The 21,312-nt window shown below is 38.2% G+C and overlaps 1 protein-coding gene across 12 annotated transcripts in view; it reads left to right on the top strand.

Moving 5' to 3' along the window:
• LOC134211035 (poly(rC)-binding protein 3) overlaps positions 1–21,312 on the top strand; it is a 413,468-nt gene that overhangs the window by 356,966 nt on the left and 35,190 nt on the right. For 10 of the 12 annotated variants that reach the window (XM_062687572.1, XM_062687576.1, XM_062687567.1 and 7 more), the window contains one exon: positions 8,184–17,577. The exons of the other annotated variants lie outside the window; for them this stretch is intronic. In XM_062687572.1, coding sequence (XP_062543556.1) covers positions 8,184–8,613 — 430 coding nt within the window. In that variant the 3' untranslated portion in view covers positions 8,614–17,577. Of the gene's footprint in view, positions 1–8,183; positions 17,578–21,312 lie in introns of those variants that run through there. 12 annotated transcript variants of the gene reach the window in all.

Raw genomic sequence — 21,312 nt, 5'->3', positions numbered from 1 at the left:
TCTTCTCTTAAAGCCTTTTTGGTTCGTGCTTTGAATTCTCAATACTTCCGATAATTTATCAAGTACAAAAACATTTTCTTAAAAAATGAAATTTCAGCAACAATCTTAAAAACAATGCATTCCATATACATATATTATATTTGATTATAATGATATACATTTTTGAATTGGAATGCCTAATTCAGACTAATGTCAAATAAGAGAAAACAAACTTGACAATATGAACAGAGAGCCAATTCAGAACAACACACAGGCTGGAAAACTCTTATAAATTCATTTTTTCCACGCCAAATGCGTTCTGGCAAAACGGCGTTTCAAATTTCATTAAGAATCTGCTTCGGTTTCCTGGGATTTTCATAGAAGGAGTTTTGTTTTTCAGCCTTATACGGTTATGAGCAATTTTGTGGAATCGGTGGGAAGCCGTGAACATATTATTTATCGTCCTAGCTATTGAACAAATGAAAAATACTTGGCTTCGCTTGTTCCCGTAAAATGTTTACGGGTACTGAGGAAAACTCGTTGAAAACAGTTGTTGGGATTCCGTGAGTTTGTCAATTAAATTTTCAATTGCCTTCCATAACTAACAGCAGTACAGCATGTGGATTTGTAAAAAGCTTTTATTGCAATCATCAAAAAGTTATGTCAGCGAAGCGTATATTTCTGCGTTATCAATAACTACAAAATAAAACAAGTGGTATTACGAAAGTTTGTTTGAATTTTCGCGGAAAATTATTCTGTATTTCATCGAAATTGCTACAAAATCATCACTGAAAATTGTCATGATTTTTCTCTCGAATTTCGACGTAAAATTTTGGGAATTTCCTCGGAAAATTCTTTTCAATTCACTCGGGGAAATTGGAAGCATTTCTCGATGAAATTTCGAAAAAGAATCCTGAAGAAATTCGGAAAAACTTACTGAGGAAAATAGGAAAAAAATATAGAGGAAATTAGGAAATATGTCGGCAAGAATTCTAAGAAGCTTTCTAAGAACATTCGGTGAACTTCTCGGAGAAATTCGGAATTTTTGCCTTTCTCGCAAACAAAGTGAACGTAAAGGCTAAACATATTATGTTCGCTTCAAAAACTTTTTATAGAGATGGCTTGGAGAACCATAGTGTTATATACCAAACGAATCAGTTCGACGAATTGAGGTGATGTCTGTGTGTGTGTGCACAAATTTAGCTCATTTTTTCGTACTTACCCTTAACCAATTTACTTGCAACAAGACGCATTCGACGGGGATACCATTGTTTCCTACTGAAAATTGGCCGGATCGGACTATGGGCTTAGAAATTATGGCCAAAATACTATTTATTGTGAAAAAAGCGTGCAAAATAGTCTAGCTCACTTTTTTGGCACTTAGACTTCATCGATTTGCTCGCAACGGATTGTATTCGACGGAGAATCCTGTCTCCTATTGAAAATTGGCCGGATCAGAAGTTATGGCCAAAATACAAGTTTCAAAATCACAATACAAAATCACTTTTTTGACACTTATGCTTAACCGATTTGCTTGCAACAAGTTGCGTTCGACGAGAAATTGTATAATACATGTAAACAAATATGAAAAATAAGATCTATCCACTTATAAGTGTTATTTAAGACTTTTCTTATACATTTCTTAACCCTTTTGAATGAACGAGAAAGGCACCATCACCGTTAGGTGGATCAATCAGGGTTTTTTTTGTATAGAAATTCGAACAAAAACCCGAGAAAAAAAAAATATTTTTGTGGAAATTCGGAAGGATTTCCCGAGAAAATTTGAAAAAAAAACCTTCAGAGGATATTAGAAAAAGTTTCCACAGAAAAATCGAAAAAATACCAATATTCAGGGTCGGTAAAAATCAAATTTTCAAAAAATCGGGGATGATTAAACTCATCCGCGATCTTACTTTTAAATTATCAAGTGACAAAAATTCGCCAGCGATTAAAAATCATTTGAAAATCATATCTTGATTTGAAGCACTTACCGTTACATTTTGAACACTTTTTCCTTACTACCATGAAACCATAACGCCAAATAGAAGATATAACGGGACTGTTGACAATTAATGTTTGAATGAAAATTCTGTGTTTATTATCGTTTGAGTACATAATTTGAGAAGTTGTCGCCGGCGACAACTCGCCTACTGTTTTCACGTGAAAAGTTTTCACATGAAAATTGCAATCATTATCGTTGATAATGATTCAGCACATCACTGCCAATAATTTTCAAAGTTTAATAATTTTTTGTGCAAATTCGGGAAATTTACTAGGAGAAATTTGGGAATAAATCGGAGAAATTAGAAAAAAAAAATTAAGGGGAATTAGGAAAAAATCCCTGGGAACTTTATAAAAATTTTCTTGGATAAATTCGAAGAAAAAAATCCAGAATAAATTCGGAACAAACTCGCATAAAATTGGGAAAAATTGGTCAAGGAAATTCGGAGAATTTTTTCAAAAAAAAAACAAAAAAAAAAACAAAAAATGAAAACAAAATCTCCTAAAGAATATTCGGAAATATTTCCCGACAAAACTAAGAAGAATTTCTCAAGGGATTTATTCTTCCAATTCTTAACGGTTTTATTTTTCTGAAATTCTTCAGATTTTTTTGATTTTCCTTTGGCAATTTTTTCCAAATTTCTTCAAGATTTTTTTCCGAATAGCTCCGAATTTTCATTTTCCGAATCACCACACGATTTTTTTATTCTTCCAAAAAAAGAATTAAAGAATTAAGTTTTTTTTCGTATTTCCTCAGGATTTTTTTCTAATATCCTTGAGAATACATTCCAATATTTATTTGGAATATTTTTTAAATTTCTTCGGGAAATGCTTTCGATTTTCCTCCAGAAATTCTTCCGAATTTTATCGGGAAATTCTTTCGAATTTCATGAAAAGTTTGTGTTGATTTTTCTCGGAAAATTTTCCAGAATTTTCTTAAGGATTTGCTCGAGAAATTGCAAAAGTCTTCGAGAAATTCCTACAATTTTTTTTCGAATTTCCTAGGAAAATTCGTTCTTATATCCTCGGAATTTTTTTCCGTTCTTCAGGAAATTATACTCAACTTGCCTGGAAAAAAAGAAACTTTCCTTTTTACTAATTTCTTCGAAATTTTTTTTTCCAAATTCCCAATTTCCCGAATTTTCTTTCTTTGGTATTTTTTTTAATTTGATTTTCTGTCGAATTTTCTCAGAAAATGTAACCGAATCTCCTGGGGAGTTTTCTCTCGAACTTTCTCGGGAATTTGTTTCGAGTTTTCTCAGAAGTTTTTTTTATTAATATCCTTTTGAGATTTCTCCTAATATCCTTGGAAAAAATGCAGAATTTCCTTGGAAAATTTATTCACATTTCCTCAGGAAAGTTTTCTCTTTTTCTTTTCCGGCTTTCTTCCAGGAATTATTCCGAATTACCTCGGGAACAGTGATGGGAAATGTCAAAAAAATGTCATGGCATTACTAATTCCTACTTAGGGATTTTTTTTCCGAATTTCCGTAGAATTTTGTTTCGTATATCCTTAGAATTTTTTTTTCGAATTTTCTTGGAAAATTCAATCAGGTTTTCACGAGAATTTCTTTTTTGAATTTCTTCTAGAGAGTTTTCGGAATTTCCTCGGGGAAGTTTTACGATTTATGAAATTAGATTTTTTCGAATCTTTTCGAGAAAAAAGTTTGAATGTCTTGGAAAACTCATTCGTGTTTGCTCAAGAAGTTCTCAGGAATTTATTGAATTTTTTTTTCCAAATTTCTTTAAAATTTTCCCCATTTTCTCAAGATTTTTTTTATTTTCTTGGAAAATTCTTCTGAACTTCTTTGGAAAGTACTTTAGAATCACATACGGAAGTTCTTTCGAATTTCATCGGGAAGCTTCTCTGAATCGTTACTTTCTTTCAATTTTCCACGGGATTTTCTTTTTTTTTTTCAAATTTTCTCAGGAAACTCTTTTGGATTTATTTCCAACTTTCCTTGCCAAATTTCCTTCCCTTGAGATTTTTTTCCAGAATTTCCTTTAGATTGTTTCTGGAATCTCTTCAAAAAAAAATTTGCAATTATCTCCAAATTTTCATTCTCCGAATTATATTTTTTTTAATTTCTCTAAAAACAAATTTCAGTTTTCCTCGGGTTTTTTTTTCGTGTATCTTGGAGAATTCATTCCAAAAGCTATTCGGATTTTTTTTTTAATTTCTTCGGGAAATGCTTTCGAGCTTGCTCGGGAAATTCTTCCGAATTTTATCGGAAAATTCTTTCAAAACTCATGGAAAATTTGTGTCGATTTTTTATCGGAAAATTTTCCAGAATTTTCTTTGGGATTGATTTTTGAATTTCCTCGAGAAATTGTTGCAACATTTTTTGAGAAATTTTGACAAACTTCTTTCGAATTTTCTAGGAACATTCTTTCTTATCACCTCGGAAAACTCTCGGGAATTTTTTTTCTACATTTTCTCATCGGGAAATGTTCCTTGCAAATTTCTTCGGGAAATGCTATCGAATTTTCCCGGGATTTTTTTTCTCGAATTTTCCGCTTTGGATATTTGTTTTCCGAATTTCCATTCTTCTTTTCTCATTTGCTCAGGAAATCTTTTGGAATATCTTCCTTATTTTTTTGTTGTATTTCCTCGGAATTTTTTTTTTCCAAATTTTCTCAGAAAATTCTTCCAGATTTCCACGGTTTTTTTGTATTTTTTCTGGAAAGTTTTCCAAATTTCCTCGGGAAATTTCTACGAATTTTCTCATGAGATTTTTTTGAGAATGTCCTCTAGGATATTTGCCGAATATCCTGAAAAAATCATTCACGTTCCCTTAAGAAGCTCTCTGGAAATTATTTGAGTTTTTTTTTCAATTTCTTCGAAATGTTTCCCATTTTCTTTAGAACTTTTTTTTGATAAGAAAATTATTCTGAGCTTTTAGTGGAATGTCTTTACTTGTCATATTTTTTTTCTTGGGACATTGTTCTAAATTTCCTTGGAAAGTGCTTTAGAATCACCTACGGAAGTTCTTCCGAATTTCCTCGGGAAATTATTCATATTTTCTTCAGGAAATTATTCCGAATATGATCTGGATAATTTTTCGAATTTTCTGGATACAACTCTTTCATGTATCTTCGGAAAATTTTTCACAAATTCTTCGTATTTTTTTTTCCACATATATTCGGGAAATTTCTCTGAATTGGAATTTTTCATTTTAAATTTTTTAAGTAATTCTTTCAAATTTGTTTCTTATTGTCTAAAAATTTCTAAGTATTTTTTCCTAGTTTCCTCTTGAAGTTTTTCCCAGCCTTCTTGAAAAAAAAATGCCGGATTTGCTTGGAAAATTCTTTTACATTTCCTCAGGGAATTTTCCCGAACTTTCCTGGAATTTTCTTTTCTAACTTTCTTCGGGAATTTCCTTGTTTTTTTTTTAATTAGCGTTGAAATTTTTTCCAAGTTTCTTCGGGAATTCTTTCCGAATATCCTCGACTAATTTGTTCGTATCTCCTCGGATTTTTATCCGAATTTTTTAAATAAATTCTTCCAGGTTCTCTCGTATTTTTTTTTCAAATTTCTTCTAGAATTTGTCCGAATTTCTTCTAAAATATTTTCGGTGAATTTTTCCGAATTACTTTCTGTAATTCTTGCGAATTACTACGGAAATACATTTTTGCAAATTATTCAAGATATTTTTCCGAATTTCCTTGGGGTTTTTTTCTCTCCTGGAGAAATTCTTCAGAATTTTCTCAATTCAATTTCCGTGTTTTTTTTTTATGTAATTGTTTCTGAATTACACCTGGAATTTTTTCCTTATTTACTCTAAAACTGAACCTCACCGGCTTTTTCAAGTTTTCTCGTAAAACTTTCTCATTTTGTTCAGGATTTTGTTTTGATTTTCTTCGGGTTTTTTCGTAATTCTTTCCGATTTTCTACAGAATTCTTTTCACATTATGAGGTTTTTCCTAATTTCCTTGGAAATATTTGCCGAGTTTCTTTGAAAAATTATAAGATTTTTCCCATTTTTCATGGAGAGGAAATTTCTCCAAACTTCCTCGGGAAATTCTTCCGAATTTTTATGAAAATTTTCACGAACTTCCCTAAAAAAATCGTTCCGAAAATCTTCCAAATTTTTTCAGTAATTTTTTAAAGTTTTTTTTTGAATACTTTTTTAAAAATTTTGTGATATTTTTACGAATTCCCTCAAGAAATTTTGACTTATTTTCTGGGAAAATCATTTCGCATTTCCTCCAGTTTCCTCAATTTTTTTGTTTCCGAACTTCCTTCACATTATTTTATTTGGGGAAATTCTTCCGATTATCCTTGGGAAGTTCTTCCGTATCACTTCTAGGATTTTTTTTCGAATTTCCTAGGAAAAAATCCAAATTTATTCTTGATAATTTTTTTCCTTTGGAAAATTCCTCAGAAAATATTATATATTCACGTTTTTTATCTTAGGATACTTTTTTGAAATTCCTTCGGATTTTTTTTTCCGTGTTTGCCCCAGAATTTTTTTTCCGTGTTTGCCCCAGAATTTTTTTTATTTCCTTTGGGATTTTTTTTTCGAATTGTTGCGGAATTTTTTGCCGAATTTTATCGAGAAATTTTGCCTTATTGTTTTGTTTTTTTTTTTAAACCGCGGTAAATTCTTCCGGATCTCCTTGGATTCTTTCAACATAGGGTTTGGCACAGGCTCAAAAGTTAAAGATAGAAACATTATTTTTCCAAAACTCCTCTGTAACTCGTACAGCTAGTTTAAATTAAACTTAAAGATGCAATTTCTGTTTTAGAAGAGTGTGCCAAGATACAATAACTTGCTGGGAATACCTGGTCGATACCCTATTTCATACTTTATGTATAAAGTCAGTTAACTTGACCGATAACACCAATTAAAACATCACAAAACTTAACTCACCCAACGCTGAACAACGCAACCCCCGTTACACCCATTATATGTGGTTCGCTGCCAAGGACAATTGACCAGCTGCGGAAGCCCGTCCCGTCGCTGCGTCTGCAGGACAAAGTTACGCGGCGACACAGCAATTAAAACTCCATCCGGGCAAGCGGAAAGCCAGAATAAACAAAGCCATTCTCGCAAGTCACTAACAACACCAGCGCAGCCACCTCCACCACTAGCCGCTACCGCATCGGTCAGAGGGGGTGGTGCGGTGCTGGAAGTTAAGTTCCTTCGTCATTGACTTGGTCCGTCTGTGGCACACCTAGCCGAGGTCGGTCCCGTCCGTTGAAAAGGATTAATAGCAAAAAGGAGGACGGTCGGGTCGAGCGAGCAGTGACTAGCCGGCAACAGAGATGGGATAACGCTATCCCGGAATGATAAATATTAATTTAAAAAGTTAGCGGAAAGTCCGTTTCCGCTTCGGTTGTTTTCTTCCAGCAGCCGGCGCGCGCGCGCTTCCTCAAAGCTAAGGCGCCTAAGTTTGCTCGGCGATGGGTAATAGAATTATTGGATCATTACTTTTGCCGGGCTTGGTTTGGTAGTCGCGTTCTTTTTTTTTGCGATGATGATTTCACGATTACCAGTTAGAAACAGCTTTAAAGCTCGACCAAGCATATAATTTCTCCATGATTGACTGAACTGGACTAATGCCATTGGGGGAGGAGATTATTTGTTCGGTTCGAGGTGGCAATCGCAAATTCATGCATTCATTTGCCGTAGTGTTAATGAATAGTAAAATACCCGATTTGTGTGTGTTTGCCGATTCCTGTTTTGTTTGCTTGATCGGAACACATTTAACACTTTCCGGTTCAATTTACCGCTAGGGTTTATACAAGCGATTAATTTGCCATTTATATTAATATGATAGCGATATTGCTGCCATATTTTGTAAGTTATAGACCCCTACTATGAATATGCTCAAAACAACAGTGCTTACGTTACAGACTTGACCTACAATAATCGCATTGGACATGACAAGTTTTAAAACATTCTCAGAACTGTACATTTTTGGTAACTTCTCCAGCGACCATGTGCGACCTTGTCTCTCATATACTTCACTCATCATTACTGCCACGCCAGACACCCCCCCCCCCCTTTTTAATTTTCCACATCCGCCCAAATGTCCGTGATCGCTCCACCCTCCCGCCTTCCACCCTATCCCCGACTCAACCATTCATCGTACTGCCTGGCCTGTTATCCCGAACCCGCCCCCCAAACGAACCGAAAATCCTTCTTCTCTCTACCTAACCGGACAACTTCCTCCTTCTCTCTCTCCTTTCCCAACAGCGTCGAACTGCAGAAGGCGAACCTGAACGATGAAGCCGGCGGCTCGGGAACCGTTGGCACCGGTTCCGGCCTAAATCCCTTGCTCCCGAATACCAGCAGCAGCGGCGGTTCCGGTGGCTCCGGGGGTGGCTCCAATTCGGCCGCCTCCGGTGGCATCGGGGGCAATCCACTGGCTTCGGCCATCCCGTTGGCCCAGCTGCTCTCGAAGCCCGGTGCGTTGAACGCCCTGACCAGCCTGTCGGCCCTCGGCGGACTGACCGACCTGCTCGGTAATCTGTCCAGCGGGGCCACCGGCGTCGGGCTGACCGCCATCCAGACCACCGGCGTCAACCGGCCCAAGGCGACCCGGATGCGGTCCCCGAACAGCAACCCCAGCATGAACGGCGATAGCAATAAGAAGAGCGAACGCAATAAATTTAACCCCTACTAGGAGGGGCCAGCTCCCGATGGACTTCGCGTGGGAGGGATGGTCGTGGAGCTTAACAGTTTACTTCCGAGTTAAGGATGCAGTAGGAGGAGGGGCGCAGGAATCCTGTGCCGGAAATAATAAAAAAAATATGTGTGTATGTTAGCGGTAGAAAGCGTAGGGACAAAGTTTAATTGAGAAGACACACTTTGGAGGAAAGTTCTTTCAGTTCTTTTTTCTATTGGGAAAAACGAGGGCAAAGTCAAACATGAATTTATTATAGAGAACACTGACGAATGGTATAGGAAAGCTTTGTAGGATTTTCTTTCTGGCGTCGAATTGGGCGAATGCGCTTGGCGCTGGGTTTTCCAGCTTACAATGTAGTGGCAGGATCTAGCGCGGAGGGAGCCCGGCTGATGCAGACGAGATAAAAATTTTATTTATAGAATATAATTCAATTAAGATTTAAAATAGGATCACGATCAGCAGTCGGCGAAGACGACGGCAGTAAAAAGAGAGTTACTTAGAAACGTAGACAAAGGGAGGGCCACGCGGAGAGTCATTTTAAGCTTAAATTTTTTCGTTTGTTTTACCCCCTCGGTACAGTCACTCGATTCTATCTATTGCCCGCCCGTTAGAGCGAGCCAACAATCATCCAGCAGCATCAGCAGCAGTTTCATTTGCGTTCCGCAGAGTTTGATGGCCGCGTGCTATAACTATAATTAGTGCCGTCGAGAAATGCTTGCTTGAATCCGTTTCGAATGCCATAAGCGCTCTGCTAGTTTGCGCTCCGTGCTAAAATTAACTCCAATCGTTTTGTACAAGAAAATTGCAGTTGATGACGAACGGATTAAAATTCCATTTGAAATGCTTTTTTTGGGTTCGTAGTTAATTGTAAAATTTGTAGAATATAACCAAATTGTATGCATTACCTACCACAAAGCAAGTGTTGGCTCTTTAGGAGATTGACTTCTATTCAATAGATTAAACCGTGTTTGGTCAGGCAATAAAATTGAATAAATATTTTGGGTATTGAGAACAAAGTTGATATTTGAGATTAAAGTATGTATAGAAAAAGAATTACAATAATGTGGTCTCAATCTCACTAGCATAGGTTTTCTAATCGATATGAAGACACTTCCCAGGACATATTTCTGTGAACAGATTTTGATTTATCGATCGTATCGATTGTCCGGGAGCTGTTCGACCGAAACTTTCTCATCCTTATCACTGTCTGAACATCAACCAGTGATGAATTCGTCAGTTTCGAATCCATCAAATGCATCATGAAAACGAATTAGACGCCTCGACAGTAAAGCCCCAGAGGGATGCTTCACAAATCTCATCTCATTTGCAGATTTTTCCTTTTTCCTTTATTCGAATTTCGGAAGCTGTAGAAAAAAAAAACGGGAATCAATTTTGATGAGTAAGTTCCTCCCACCAGAAGTGTGGAAAACCTACATCAAACATTCTCCGTATCGACAGGTCGGATCCGATGATGATGATGATGAATGAAGTTCGAAGAATGAAAGAAAATCTGTGTGACTTCCGTTTTTCCTCAAGTTCCGCGCCAGATTTGATGCGCATCAGGTGCCGCCGCCGCCGCCAGAAGTCTAACTTTAATGACGACGCGACGCCGTCGACGGGAAAAGCAGCATAATTTGGAAAATTGATCCAAGTTTTTATTATCTTTCGATTCCGTGGCACGGTGCCAGTCTCGAAACGCGAAGCAATCGGATCAATAATTCGATCCTGCAAACATTTATCCGAATTAGTCGGCCGTGTAATCGGATGCTTGGAGTGCGTTGTCGTCGTGGTTTGTTTTCATCGCCTCGCGCGCCGTGACGATGATGATGATGATGATCAGCGGGTGAAGTTCGAAGAAATAAGCGGCGCGCCAGCACCTGTAGTAAAGGAAATAACTCCACTCTCCGACAGTGCAGCCATGTTGGAATGTTTTCTAATCTCTTTCGCATCATTCACTCATTAAGTTGATTAACAGTTTTAATTATCCAATGTGCGCTGTTTTCGGAGGGATTGGAGCCCTTTCGCAGCAGCACCGGGCGGGCTCACAGTATGAGAAGGGTTACGCTTTCTCGCATCGGATCCTACCCCCGGTGATGAGGGGGAGCCATCAATCCCTGGCTGTCAGCGCTGCTGTAGCGGCGAAGACAAGTTTCGAAGAGTTGGCCCGCATAGTTGAGTTGGAAGTTATGTAGGTACGTGGAAATTGGCTTGAAGAAAATTTCGAACAAACTCGAGTTGAAACGTGAGTGACAGTGAGTAATACTTACTCGTATCTTGAATTACGCAAATGTTAATCAAGAGAGAGTGTCTGATTTGCTGATAAACATTTTCTACAGATAGTGGATGGATTTCGAGAACTTTTATTGTTTTGTTGTCAGAGAGTTAGTGTTTTCAGCTGTTCGACGGTTTTGGTTAGGTAATTTTGGAATCTCCTATTTAAATTTAAAAATTATAAACAGGACATATTCCCTAAGTTAGAATTAAATAATTTCCTGTGTTGGTCAAAACCATTTTGTTTTCGTCAAATGGCCGAAATTCATTCAGCGGAGGGCTAGGTCGAAAGTCATTTGGCCTAATTCTATTTGGACGATTTAAAAGTTCGACCGAAACAGTTAGTAGGACGAAAATCAGCTGGCCGAATATTACGATCGGGCGAAGACGCCATTTGCCTGACGGGGAAAGGTCGTTTGGCCCAAAAACACATTCGGTCGAGTGCCATTAGCTCGAACAAACCATTAGGCCATTAGCAAACCATTAGGCCGAAACGCATCTGATCGAATTAGTGATTTGGCTGAAAGGGTAATTTGGTCGAATAGGACATCACTGTAAAAAGTGAGTACGAAGAAGTCTCACTTCTCAATTCTCACTACTCACTTTTGCAGTGAGAAGTGAGACGTCTCACTTTCAGAACCTTAAAGATTTTTTTTTAAATTTGTGCAGGACATTCTTTGTATTATCCATGAGTAATTGTTCTTAGGGGAAAATCAATTTGGCAGAATGTCATCTACCCAAATTCCATTTGGTCGAAACGGTCATTAGGTTGAAAACGGAAAAAAGGCATTTGTTCTAACAGGTCGTTATGCCGAAATAATGGTTTTTCCGATAACGTCATTTGGCCGATAATACCGTTTGACCGAAATTTCATTTGATGAATGGATAATAAGGTCAAAACTCTTTATTCGTTTGGTCAAATGACATTTTTGTTCTTGGCCGAATGACATTTTCGGTCGTATACCCATTTCGGTCAAATGACATTTTCGGCCAGATGAGTTTCAGTTTCAGCATAATGGTTTGTTTGGCCTATTGACATATTTGGCAAAACAACTTTTGCCCTTGTGGTCTTCGGCCAAGACTTCGTCGATTGGTCAAAAGTCATTCGGCGGCAAGCCAATTGTTCGAATACCAGTGCTGGGTCGAAAAAACTCATTCAATCGAAAATCGGTTCGCCGAAACGGTTGTTAGGTTGAATAAGGTTTAGCTGAAAATGACACGGCCCAAAGAGTCGTTCGACCGAACTAGCGGAAAAACGGCATTTTCGGTCATATGACCTACTCGGCCAGAAGACTTTTGGCAAAATTACCAGTTCGGTCGAACGACATTTTCAGTTGTATTCCCATTATAATGGAAACCTATAGGTCAAATGATCATTTCTGCCAAAACGCCTTTTTTGGCCAAATAACTTTTTCAGCCCCTTTTTCATTTCGTCCTTAACAACATTTTCAGTTAAATAACTTTCGCATAGGTGGATTTCGGCCTTAATGGTCTGTCCAATCAAATGGCATATTTGACCAAATAACTTTCGGCTATCTGTTAAACGAATTTTGGTTGAATGACTTTCGGTCAAACGACTTTTCTTCGTTCTAAAATTTGATTCCAACGAGAAATTCCAAGGATTTCAATATTTTTGAAATTTCCACTTGAAACTCTTCTTAATTTTTACGGAAGGCTTAGTTTTTAGAAAGTTGTATGAAATTTTCAAGCAAATCATTGGTATTTTCACGAAAACTTCTCTGGTGTCTTATAGATACTATATATACGGTTTATTTTTAAACGGCGACGCGCCAATGTGAAATGTTGTGGCATGGTGCTAAAAACTGTCAGCAAGAGCAGCGTGCACAGTGGCGCACATCTCTATTAACGACCGTATGACTCTTTCGGCCCAATCGACATGTTTGGTCATATGAACAGCATTTTTGGCCAAACGGCGTTTTCGGCCAAATGGTCTACTTGACTTAGCGATTTTTTCGGTCAAAAGATCTGTTTGGCCAAATGATCAGTAAGACCAAACAACATTTTTGGCCGAATGATTTTCGGTTCAATGGTTCGTTCGGCATTTTCGAGCAAACAGCTCTCCCTGTTTGATCGAATGTTTATTTTGTTCATATCATTTGTTCAATCAACGACATTTTCGGCCATTTGACCCATTCAGGAAACGCGTTTAGGGCCGTATGACCAGTTCAGCCATTAGGCATTTTTTAAGTGCCATTTTCGGTCAATTGACCTGTTCGGCTTCATAGCTTTTTCGATTAATTGACCTGTTCGGTCAAAGGACACTTTTGGCCGTATGCCCTTTGGGCTGAAAGATATTTTCGCCCAGAGGGATTTCGGCCTAATATTTGTGTAACCAAGCAGCTTTCGGCCTGAGCTGCAGTGATTGATTTCTTACTACCAGTTAGTCAGTAAACTAGGGTGCAAATGGAATGTTTGGGAAGAAAATTTCATTAAATGAAAAAAAAAAAAAGGCATTACTCACAAGATCCATTTGCCGAAAATATGACACTATGCTAAATTTGAGCTCAATCGGTCTTGCTTTAGGAGTGCCTCTAATCGATCAAAGTTTTGACAGTTTTAGCCAGAAAAACATTTTTTTTTCTCGATCCCAAATGCTGCCGATCCCAAATTGTTTGAAAAGATTTGGGACTTGATGTTTGATTCATATTCGGGCCACGGAAATCAGAAAGCAATGAGACCATTACAAAACTCGAATATTCCTTGACGTGAAACGTTTTCCATGCAGCCTTTCAACTTGGATCGATTTTCCAACACGTTAAGTTTGTCCCTTTGCTGATATCTTTCATTTTACAAGCTTTTCCACTAAATCACAAACACCTCCTGCCACCGAAGCACAGGTTGAGAACGTAATTCAATTTATAAGAGTTACTGCCACCCACTCCTAGTCAGCACGCGCCACAAAAAGTGTCGATCCGACAACGACGACCCGAAAACTCGTATCGTCGTCCTTGTCGTCGTCACCGCATTCGCCCGGATTCCTCCAGAGCTGGTAAATATACGAAACATAGCGCGATTGGGTAATGCAATTTTGAGGTTACGACCAGTGACTCGACTATAGCTGCTATAGTCCTAGTGCTGGCCTACCTTTCCACATTCGCAAGGGGCAAGCTCTGGTGGTCATGTGGAGAACGATGGAATAAAAACAAAAACACCCACCAACATATCAGTTTACCGCGCTGTGGGTTTTCCCTTGGGGAAAACCTTCTTCACTCTTCATTAGTTCACAGCGCGAACGTGGTCTTTCTTTTCCACGGCTGTGTTGACTACCGTTGGTGGTTTTTCTTCCCAATAGTAAATGGGGAAGGACTGAAATTGGGTTCACCGACACCACATGTCGCGATGATGTGCACAGTTAGCCGGAACCGGAGAATACGTTTCGGAATAACGTGAAAGCGTTCCATGGCAGCGAAATTCAAAATAAAGGCTTTTATGACCTTATATGAAATAAAATGACTTGATCAAATTAAACCACGAAATAGGATTCTTCGACGAATTTTGGAATTCGGAATTTTTCATTCGTTTATTTGGTTCAAATGCCGTCCGCTCGAACAAGAAAACAACTTGTTTCACCTAAAATGTGTCTAAACTTATTTTTTTGAGACCAAAAGTAAAATTGATTGCCCTCCTACGGAAGTAGGTGCTGCATTTGAAATATCTTCTTATGGAGTATCGAACGCGGTCGGACGGTGTTTTGTCCGCCGACCAGCAGCGACAAAAGAACTGCAAAGGCTTCTGCTGGTGGCGGCGCGGCAGGCTTACCTCCTGCTTGGTGCAAGATGACAAATTGAAAAATAATATTTTTTCGGTAATCTGACGCTTTCGGTTTTTACCATTAAAATGGGGAAATAATTACCCCACTACCGGGAACTCGAGACGGGAGAGGCCATGCGAAATGTAATTTCATTTGGTCGCTGCCAAAATTTTCTCCAACTTTGTTGTTGCCTCAGTTTAATGCGAAAATCAGTGCAGGTTTTCCGCTGAAAAAAATCCGAACGAACGACTTTCACAGACAGATGGAGATTATATTCATTTTTTTCCAGATTGAAATAATCGCATGAAGAGTACAAGAACATGTTTTTGAAATAATCGTTTAGGACAGTTGAATACTTTTTTCCAACCCTTGTAAGGAGTAAAAACCATTCTTAATACGTAAAAAATACATAAAGTGAGCAACTCATCAAGATTATGACAATGATAACATGATTTGCTTTACTCAAATGTTCACTCCTCATAGACACTGAAAATCCCCAAGGGGTCGTCTCGCGAGTAATCTAAAACCGTCCCACTCCATCAAACCATAAACTCGAGTGAGTCGCAAAATGCGCTCCCAAATTGGAAGATTAACTAAATCTTTTCACCAGGGATTTACTCCTCGTTGGTTGATCAGATTTTAATGGCAAAGTGAAAAAAAACGAACGAAACCCCGAGCGCACTTTTCTCTGGCTGGTAGGAAAATTAAAATTGTGTAAACGCTGAATTTTATGACAGTTTAATGATTCAATTTGTAGTCGAGCTTGCCGCTGCCACCTTTCCTGATGCGCTCTGCCGCACCCGGGAAATTGGGCCAATGAATGTGGCGGGAAAGGACTGAAAGTGCGTCCGAAATGGGCTGAGAACAATCCGTTTTTACGTCACCGTCGCCAACCTCTGGATTCAATGGTTGACTGTGCGGTTACAAACAGTGTCATATTCTTTCTCGCTAACGAGAGGGGAGATAATCTGGTTTGATGGATGGATGAGGACAATATTCTGGGAAATAAATTAATTTATTTATGTGCCAGTCAGCGCGCGAGGGTCTCTCGAGTCTGGATGCGGCCGGTCCGAGTGATTCGGCGCTTCCAGCCCGTCGTTCGAGGAAAACGAGAATCGTTTTGCAATTAGGATACATAAATGAGATTTTAGTTGTTGCCTAATCTTCATTCTGTCCCATGGTGTGCAGCGTTTCGAAGAATTCAAAGGAATTTGAGTTGGAAAATCCTTGAATGGCATCTCCAATGCTTCTGGATTATCCAATTTATTGATTCTCCGAAGTCAAAAAAATGTCTGACTTCAATTTTGGAAATAAATCTAATTCAAAGTATTACATAAGCCCTTCTGCTATTTATACTCTGGAAATTAGAGAAAATACAGCAAATATTCGGAGCTACAATAAAGTATAGAAAATACGGGTTGTACTTTTCAATTTCAAATAAACTGAAACAAAGAATGCAAATAGTGCCGCCACCGCACCATTTCATCACTCCACCACCGCTGAGCGATTATCATTATCATTACTGTCGGCGGCAACCGACAGTCAATATGAGGTGGTTTGAAGCAGCTGCACCAGGACCCAGCCGCATTCATCCTACCAATCGGGCGGAATATACTGACTGACTGACTGTCTGCCGTCAGTCCGTGCCCGTCAGAGTTCTCAGTTCAGGCTCGATGTGTACGTACCACCCGTCCACATCCGCCGCAGAGCCCTGCACATTAAACGTAGAACTCATCAATTTTCATTTCATCGCTTTTCGCCTGTGTCTGAGTCGGTACAAGCACTCTGGCACATGTGTGCTACCTGCTGGGGTGGCGATGGTGGGGGCCGGAAAAACGGTATGCCCTTTCGATATGTTGCCCTAACCTCATGGCCGCCACAACATTTTCGGGGTGGATCAATATATCGATATTGATATTTATTATTGCAACCACTAATTGGAGTTTGGCAATAATATTGGATTTTTTTTCTGTTATGTGGGCATTCGAGTGAGTGATGGAATCTCGAACAGATTGTTACGACTTTCGACATCGAAGCCAATTGCTAGTGAAAGAGAAGAGACGTGTATTGAAATCATAGCCAACAAACGCAGTTTTAAGGTAAAATGTGGAAAACGAAAAAATCAGTACAAATCATTGATCGTGCTTCTGATCGGAATGCTATGTAAGGGGAATGATTTTAAAATAAACCATTAACGGTTCGAAACTTTTGCTTTAAGTTTTATTTCTATCGTAATTTTAATCCAACCGGTGTACGTTTAGTTTACTAAGAGATATTTGTGTGCTTTGGGCTTCGTTAGGAATTACGTTAGCGTCGCGGACTTAGAGGAGAATTAGTCTCCGAGAGCAGGGAACGATCTTGAATAGCCTCCAAAGGCGGAAAATGAATAAATGAACATTATGAATAACATTTTGACTTACTTAGAGTAAGAGAATTGAGTCGAGAACTTTTGCTGAAACATCTATCAAACATGCTGTCTTGAGATACAATTTTGTAGTTTTTAGACGAAGAACATACAAAACGTTAAACTGTAAGAATCCGTAGCCGTAAGTTTCAAATGAAATCAAGTAACTATTCTCTAGATGGTTCACGTTAGTATATGGGAATCGCATGCATACGAAATCCAGTTTTATCCAATCCAACTTGTAATGTATTTAATCACCCTATTCTATTGAATCATACGAAGCGAATCCAATTTCTACACATGGATATGTTAAGCCCCACACAAAGCCAATACATAACCAACAAAATTAGGTGTTACAATCCCAGTTAATTGACTGTAATGACATTACCAGACAGGAAGAAAAAATCGTAAAAGAAATGCAACAAAACATTATTTGATGCTCCAATTGTAATCAGAGATCCAATGAAAATGAGTTAATAAAGATAGACATTGAATTAAGTCAAAATCTAGAAAATCTGACGCGTTTTTCGTTCCAAACCAACTAACTCAAGCTTAGTCAGTAAGTGTACTTCCAGATACCGTCTGCGTAAAAGCCGCCTCGCCTGTATCCAGGCTCGTCGTCGACAATTCCTTACCACCGTTCTACCACCAGCCACCAATAACCAAGACAAACCATCCACCAAATCCACCACGAAAAAAAGGAAAGGTTCGAACCTTCTTTTCATTCGTTTTCTTTTTCTCGACATCCATAGTCCATCCAGATTGTCACTAGCGTGTTGTAAAATAATCCGAAATTCAAACCTTTAAATCTTTATTTCTTCTTCCAGCTTCCAGATCCAGCAAAATCCAGCAAACAAACAAAATCTCTTCTACCCTACCAATCAAAATCAACCGTAAAAAAAACCGAACGCTTCAAAAATCCACCTCATCATGTGTATATCACCAAGTTACTAAACAAGCATCTTTCCAGAAATCCACATCAATCGTTATAACACCACCTATCACAGCCCTGAAAATCACCTCGACCTTCTCTTGTTGCGTGTGCTCGCATTCAACACATCCATCCTCGAAAAAAACCAACCAACCAACCATCAACCATAACAAAAACATCAACCAGCCGCCAGAATGCAAATAAAAAAAAAAATCCATCAACGGGCCCACACGCGACTACAAAAATCCCGTACGCAAAACTTCCCGACCGGCAGTCCGAAAACCCATTCCCGCCGCCACCGCCGCCGGACGGACGAACCGCACACACCATTTATCCCGGATCCGCACTAACCAAATTATGCTCCACGCTGAACCGATTTGCTGCACAGTAATTACCAAACCTCTCTCTCTCACACTACTTTTGTATCATATGATTTTTTGGTTTTACATTAATTCCAGTACATATTTAAGTAGTAAGGCACCACATTACACCCGATTATTGTTGTTGTTGTTGTCGATAACTCCCCATGTTGCTCTGTAACGGTAGAAGGAGCGCACTCATTGGAATTGCCGGAACATACAACATATCACCGCATATTCGCAACATTTCGCTTGTGTGGGTTTTCAATAAGTTTAGTTGGTGCGTTTTTAGTGCAAACCTGTTGATGACCAGTTATTTATTTCCCGAACGATTGAACCATGTTGGATATTAGAATGTTGGTTATAGAATCATACCAGTTGAACCCATGTCGATGGATGAGTGAAAAAATGATGCTTCACTCCGGCAAATGAGCATACGCAAACAAATTAGGTAAAAATAATCAACAATTTTAAAAAAGATGGTTAAAATTGTTGAACCATGAGTAAAGTGACCAGATATATTTTATGCCAGCGCGGGACATTTTTTTTTAATCCTTTTTTTATTCAAAAACGTGCTTAAGTCAAAACTTTAAAACTTGATAAATCCCTCTGGGACTCGCTTGGCCCTGGATCAATCACGCAATCCCACCCCTGCCTGCTGTGAACGAATCTGTTCAACTTTTAACAACGATGCGAGTTCTTGAAGGTTAAACTTATTTGTATTGGTTACATGATTCATTTTGCTAACATTCAAAGTGATCGTATTATTCGTCTTATGTTATTAGGTGGGCGCTCTAATTTACCTAAAATTCCTACATCGTACTCAGGTTTTGCCTTTCTCGTATAGGGACACGGCAGGTATTTTCGTCTGTTCATCATAGTCTCGAAAACCAATAAAATAGACGCTTTTTTGTAAAACTCATACGTACCAAATCGTAAGCTCAAGAGAAACGTTCTACTATAGTGGAGTTCTAGCAAATGTACGTTGCTTTCGTTGGTTTTAGCCCCTACAACGAAGGACGGAAATACCTGCCGTGTCCCTACTAAGTATTTTATTATAAAAATCAACTACGCTGAACTATTTCAAGTTTCATTTCATGTGAGATACAATTCGTTTTTTTATTTTTCCTCGCAAACTGACAGACGATTTATTATAAATTTTTCTATAAGCTTAAAACAAAAAAATAATCCAAGCTACTTAAAATTCGTCGAACTTGCTCAGATTTCAAGTGAAGTTTTTACTGAAATAATAACGACATACGAACACGATGTGAGTTGAAATTGTTGAGCTAGGGATCCTATATTCAGAGATCTTGAGCCAATCGAGCATTGAGAACTGTCATAATCTGAGCGAAATGAGCATTGTTATTTTTTTTTTATTATTTCTAGTTGTTGACTTCTACGTAGTGTTGATTTTCGAGATTTTTTGGCTATGCAGTCTGATTTATTAGAACAAATTTTTAAATTTTGTCCAACGTTTCGACATAGGGTTCGATGTCTTCTTCAGGAGAAAAATAATTCTTTTTTGTCAAGTATGATGGGTGTTCCGTTACAAAGAGCAAAATTTGTATGTGACGAAAATCGTAGAGGCTAATTTGAGTGTGAGTAAGAGTAAGTGACGCGCTCCACAAGAAAAAGATGAACGACCAATTTGCTCTTGTTTTGCGACGCACAAACTGGGGTGTGATGATTGTTGTGAGTTTTGATGCTAATATCTGCTTATCAAAAGAACTCTGACTCTTGCTCATTGCACTCGGTGAGGTGTTAATGGCAAGCCTGAGCTAATAGACACAGTCGTGTCTTCTTATTTCAACGTTTCTGCTACTTATCCAAAATAGTCTTACAAAACGCATGCCATTAATCAATATAACAAATTTTCGAAAACTTTTAAGTTCTTGAAGAACGTTTACTAAATTACTGCTGCTTTATTTTTTCTTTATTTCGCGGGACATTATTTTGAAAGAAAGTGAAACGCGGGACATTTCGCGGGACACTTTTCAGCGCGGGACAAAAGGCGAAAATGCGGGACGTCTGATCACCTTAACCATGAGTCTCTTATGATTTTCATCTTGCGCTCGGCTCGTCAAATTTCATTACAATCATACACATGTTGATACAAAACAACTGAACTATACGTCATTTATTCGTTGCATATAAAGAATGGGAAACCTTATGAAAGACATCATGCTCATTACATGTCATCTTTGGAAACCCCGTGCTTCTCCCAGCATTTTTTCAAAAACACAAGTTGCGTTATTTTATGACAATGAAAATCAGGATGAAAAAATCGGTTTGAAAATGACCGCACCAAGCGCCAATAAGAAAATATCACCTGTCATAAGACGAGTTTAAACAATCCCATTGAATTCCACCACTTAATTGTATCCTGACAGATACGTATTTCGACCTCAACAGTAAGGCCGTCTTCAGTGTCTTGTACTTGACTCGACTTCCTTATTGTTGAGGTCGAAATACGTATCTGTCAGGATACAATTAAGTGGTGGAATTCAATGGGATTGTTTAAACTCGTCTTATGACAGGTGAAAACATTCCACTAAAAAGCTCAAAATAATTTTCTTAAGAAAATATCCCTGAAATTTAATTATAGGCGCCAAAATTGCTCTGAAAATCACACTGATTTTCCTATAATTTCTTAGGGATATTTCCAAAATAATGGATATTACTACAAAAATTTCATTGGAAATTCTTTCGTAAATTTCTTTGCCAAATCTTTCAGGTTTTGCTTTGGGCATTCGTTCGAGAATTCATTCTAAAATTTCTCCGGGGATTTCTTCCGTAATTTCTTTTGAAAATCTCTCAGATTTTTTTTTTCACTCCAGGAATAATTTAGAAAATTACGCCATCAATTCCTTTTGTCATTCCTCCAGGGATTCCTTCGGAAAATCCTCTGAAGAGGCCTTTTTAAATTCATCCGGATATTTTTTTTCAGGCCTTCCTT

Source organism: Armigeres subalbatus, chromosome 2 (assembly GCF_024139115.2).
Source record: "Armigeres subalbatus isolate Guangzhou_Male chromosome 2, GZ_Asu_2, whole genome shotgun sequence".
Taxonomy (NCBI): domain Eukaryota; kingdom Metazoa; phylum Arthropoda; class Insecta; order Diptera; family Culicidae; genus Armigeres; species Armigeres subalbatus.
This window is presented reverse-complemented; position numbering and strand designations above follow the sequence as displayed.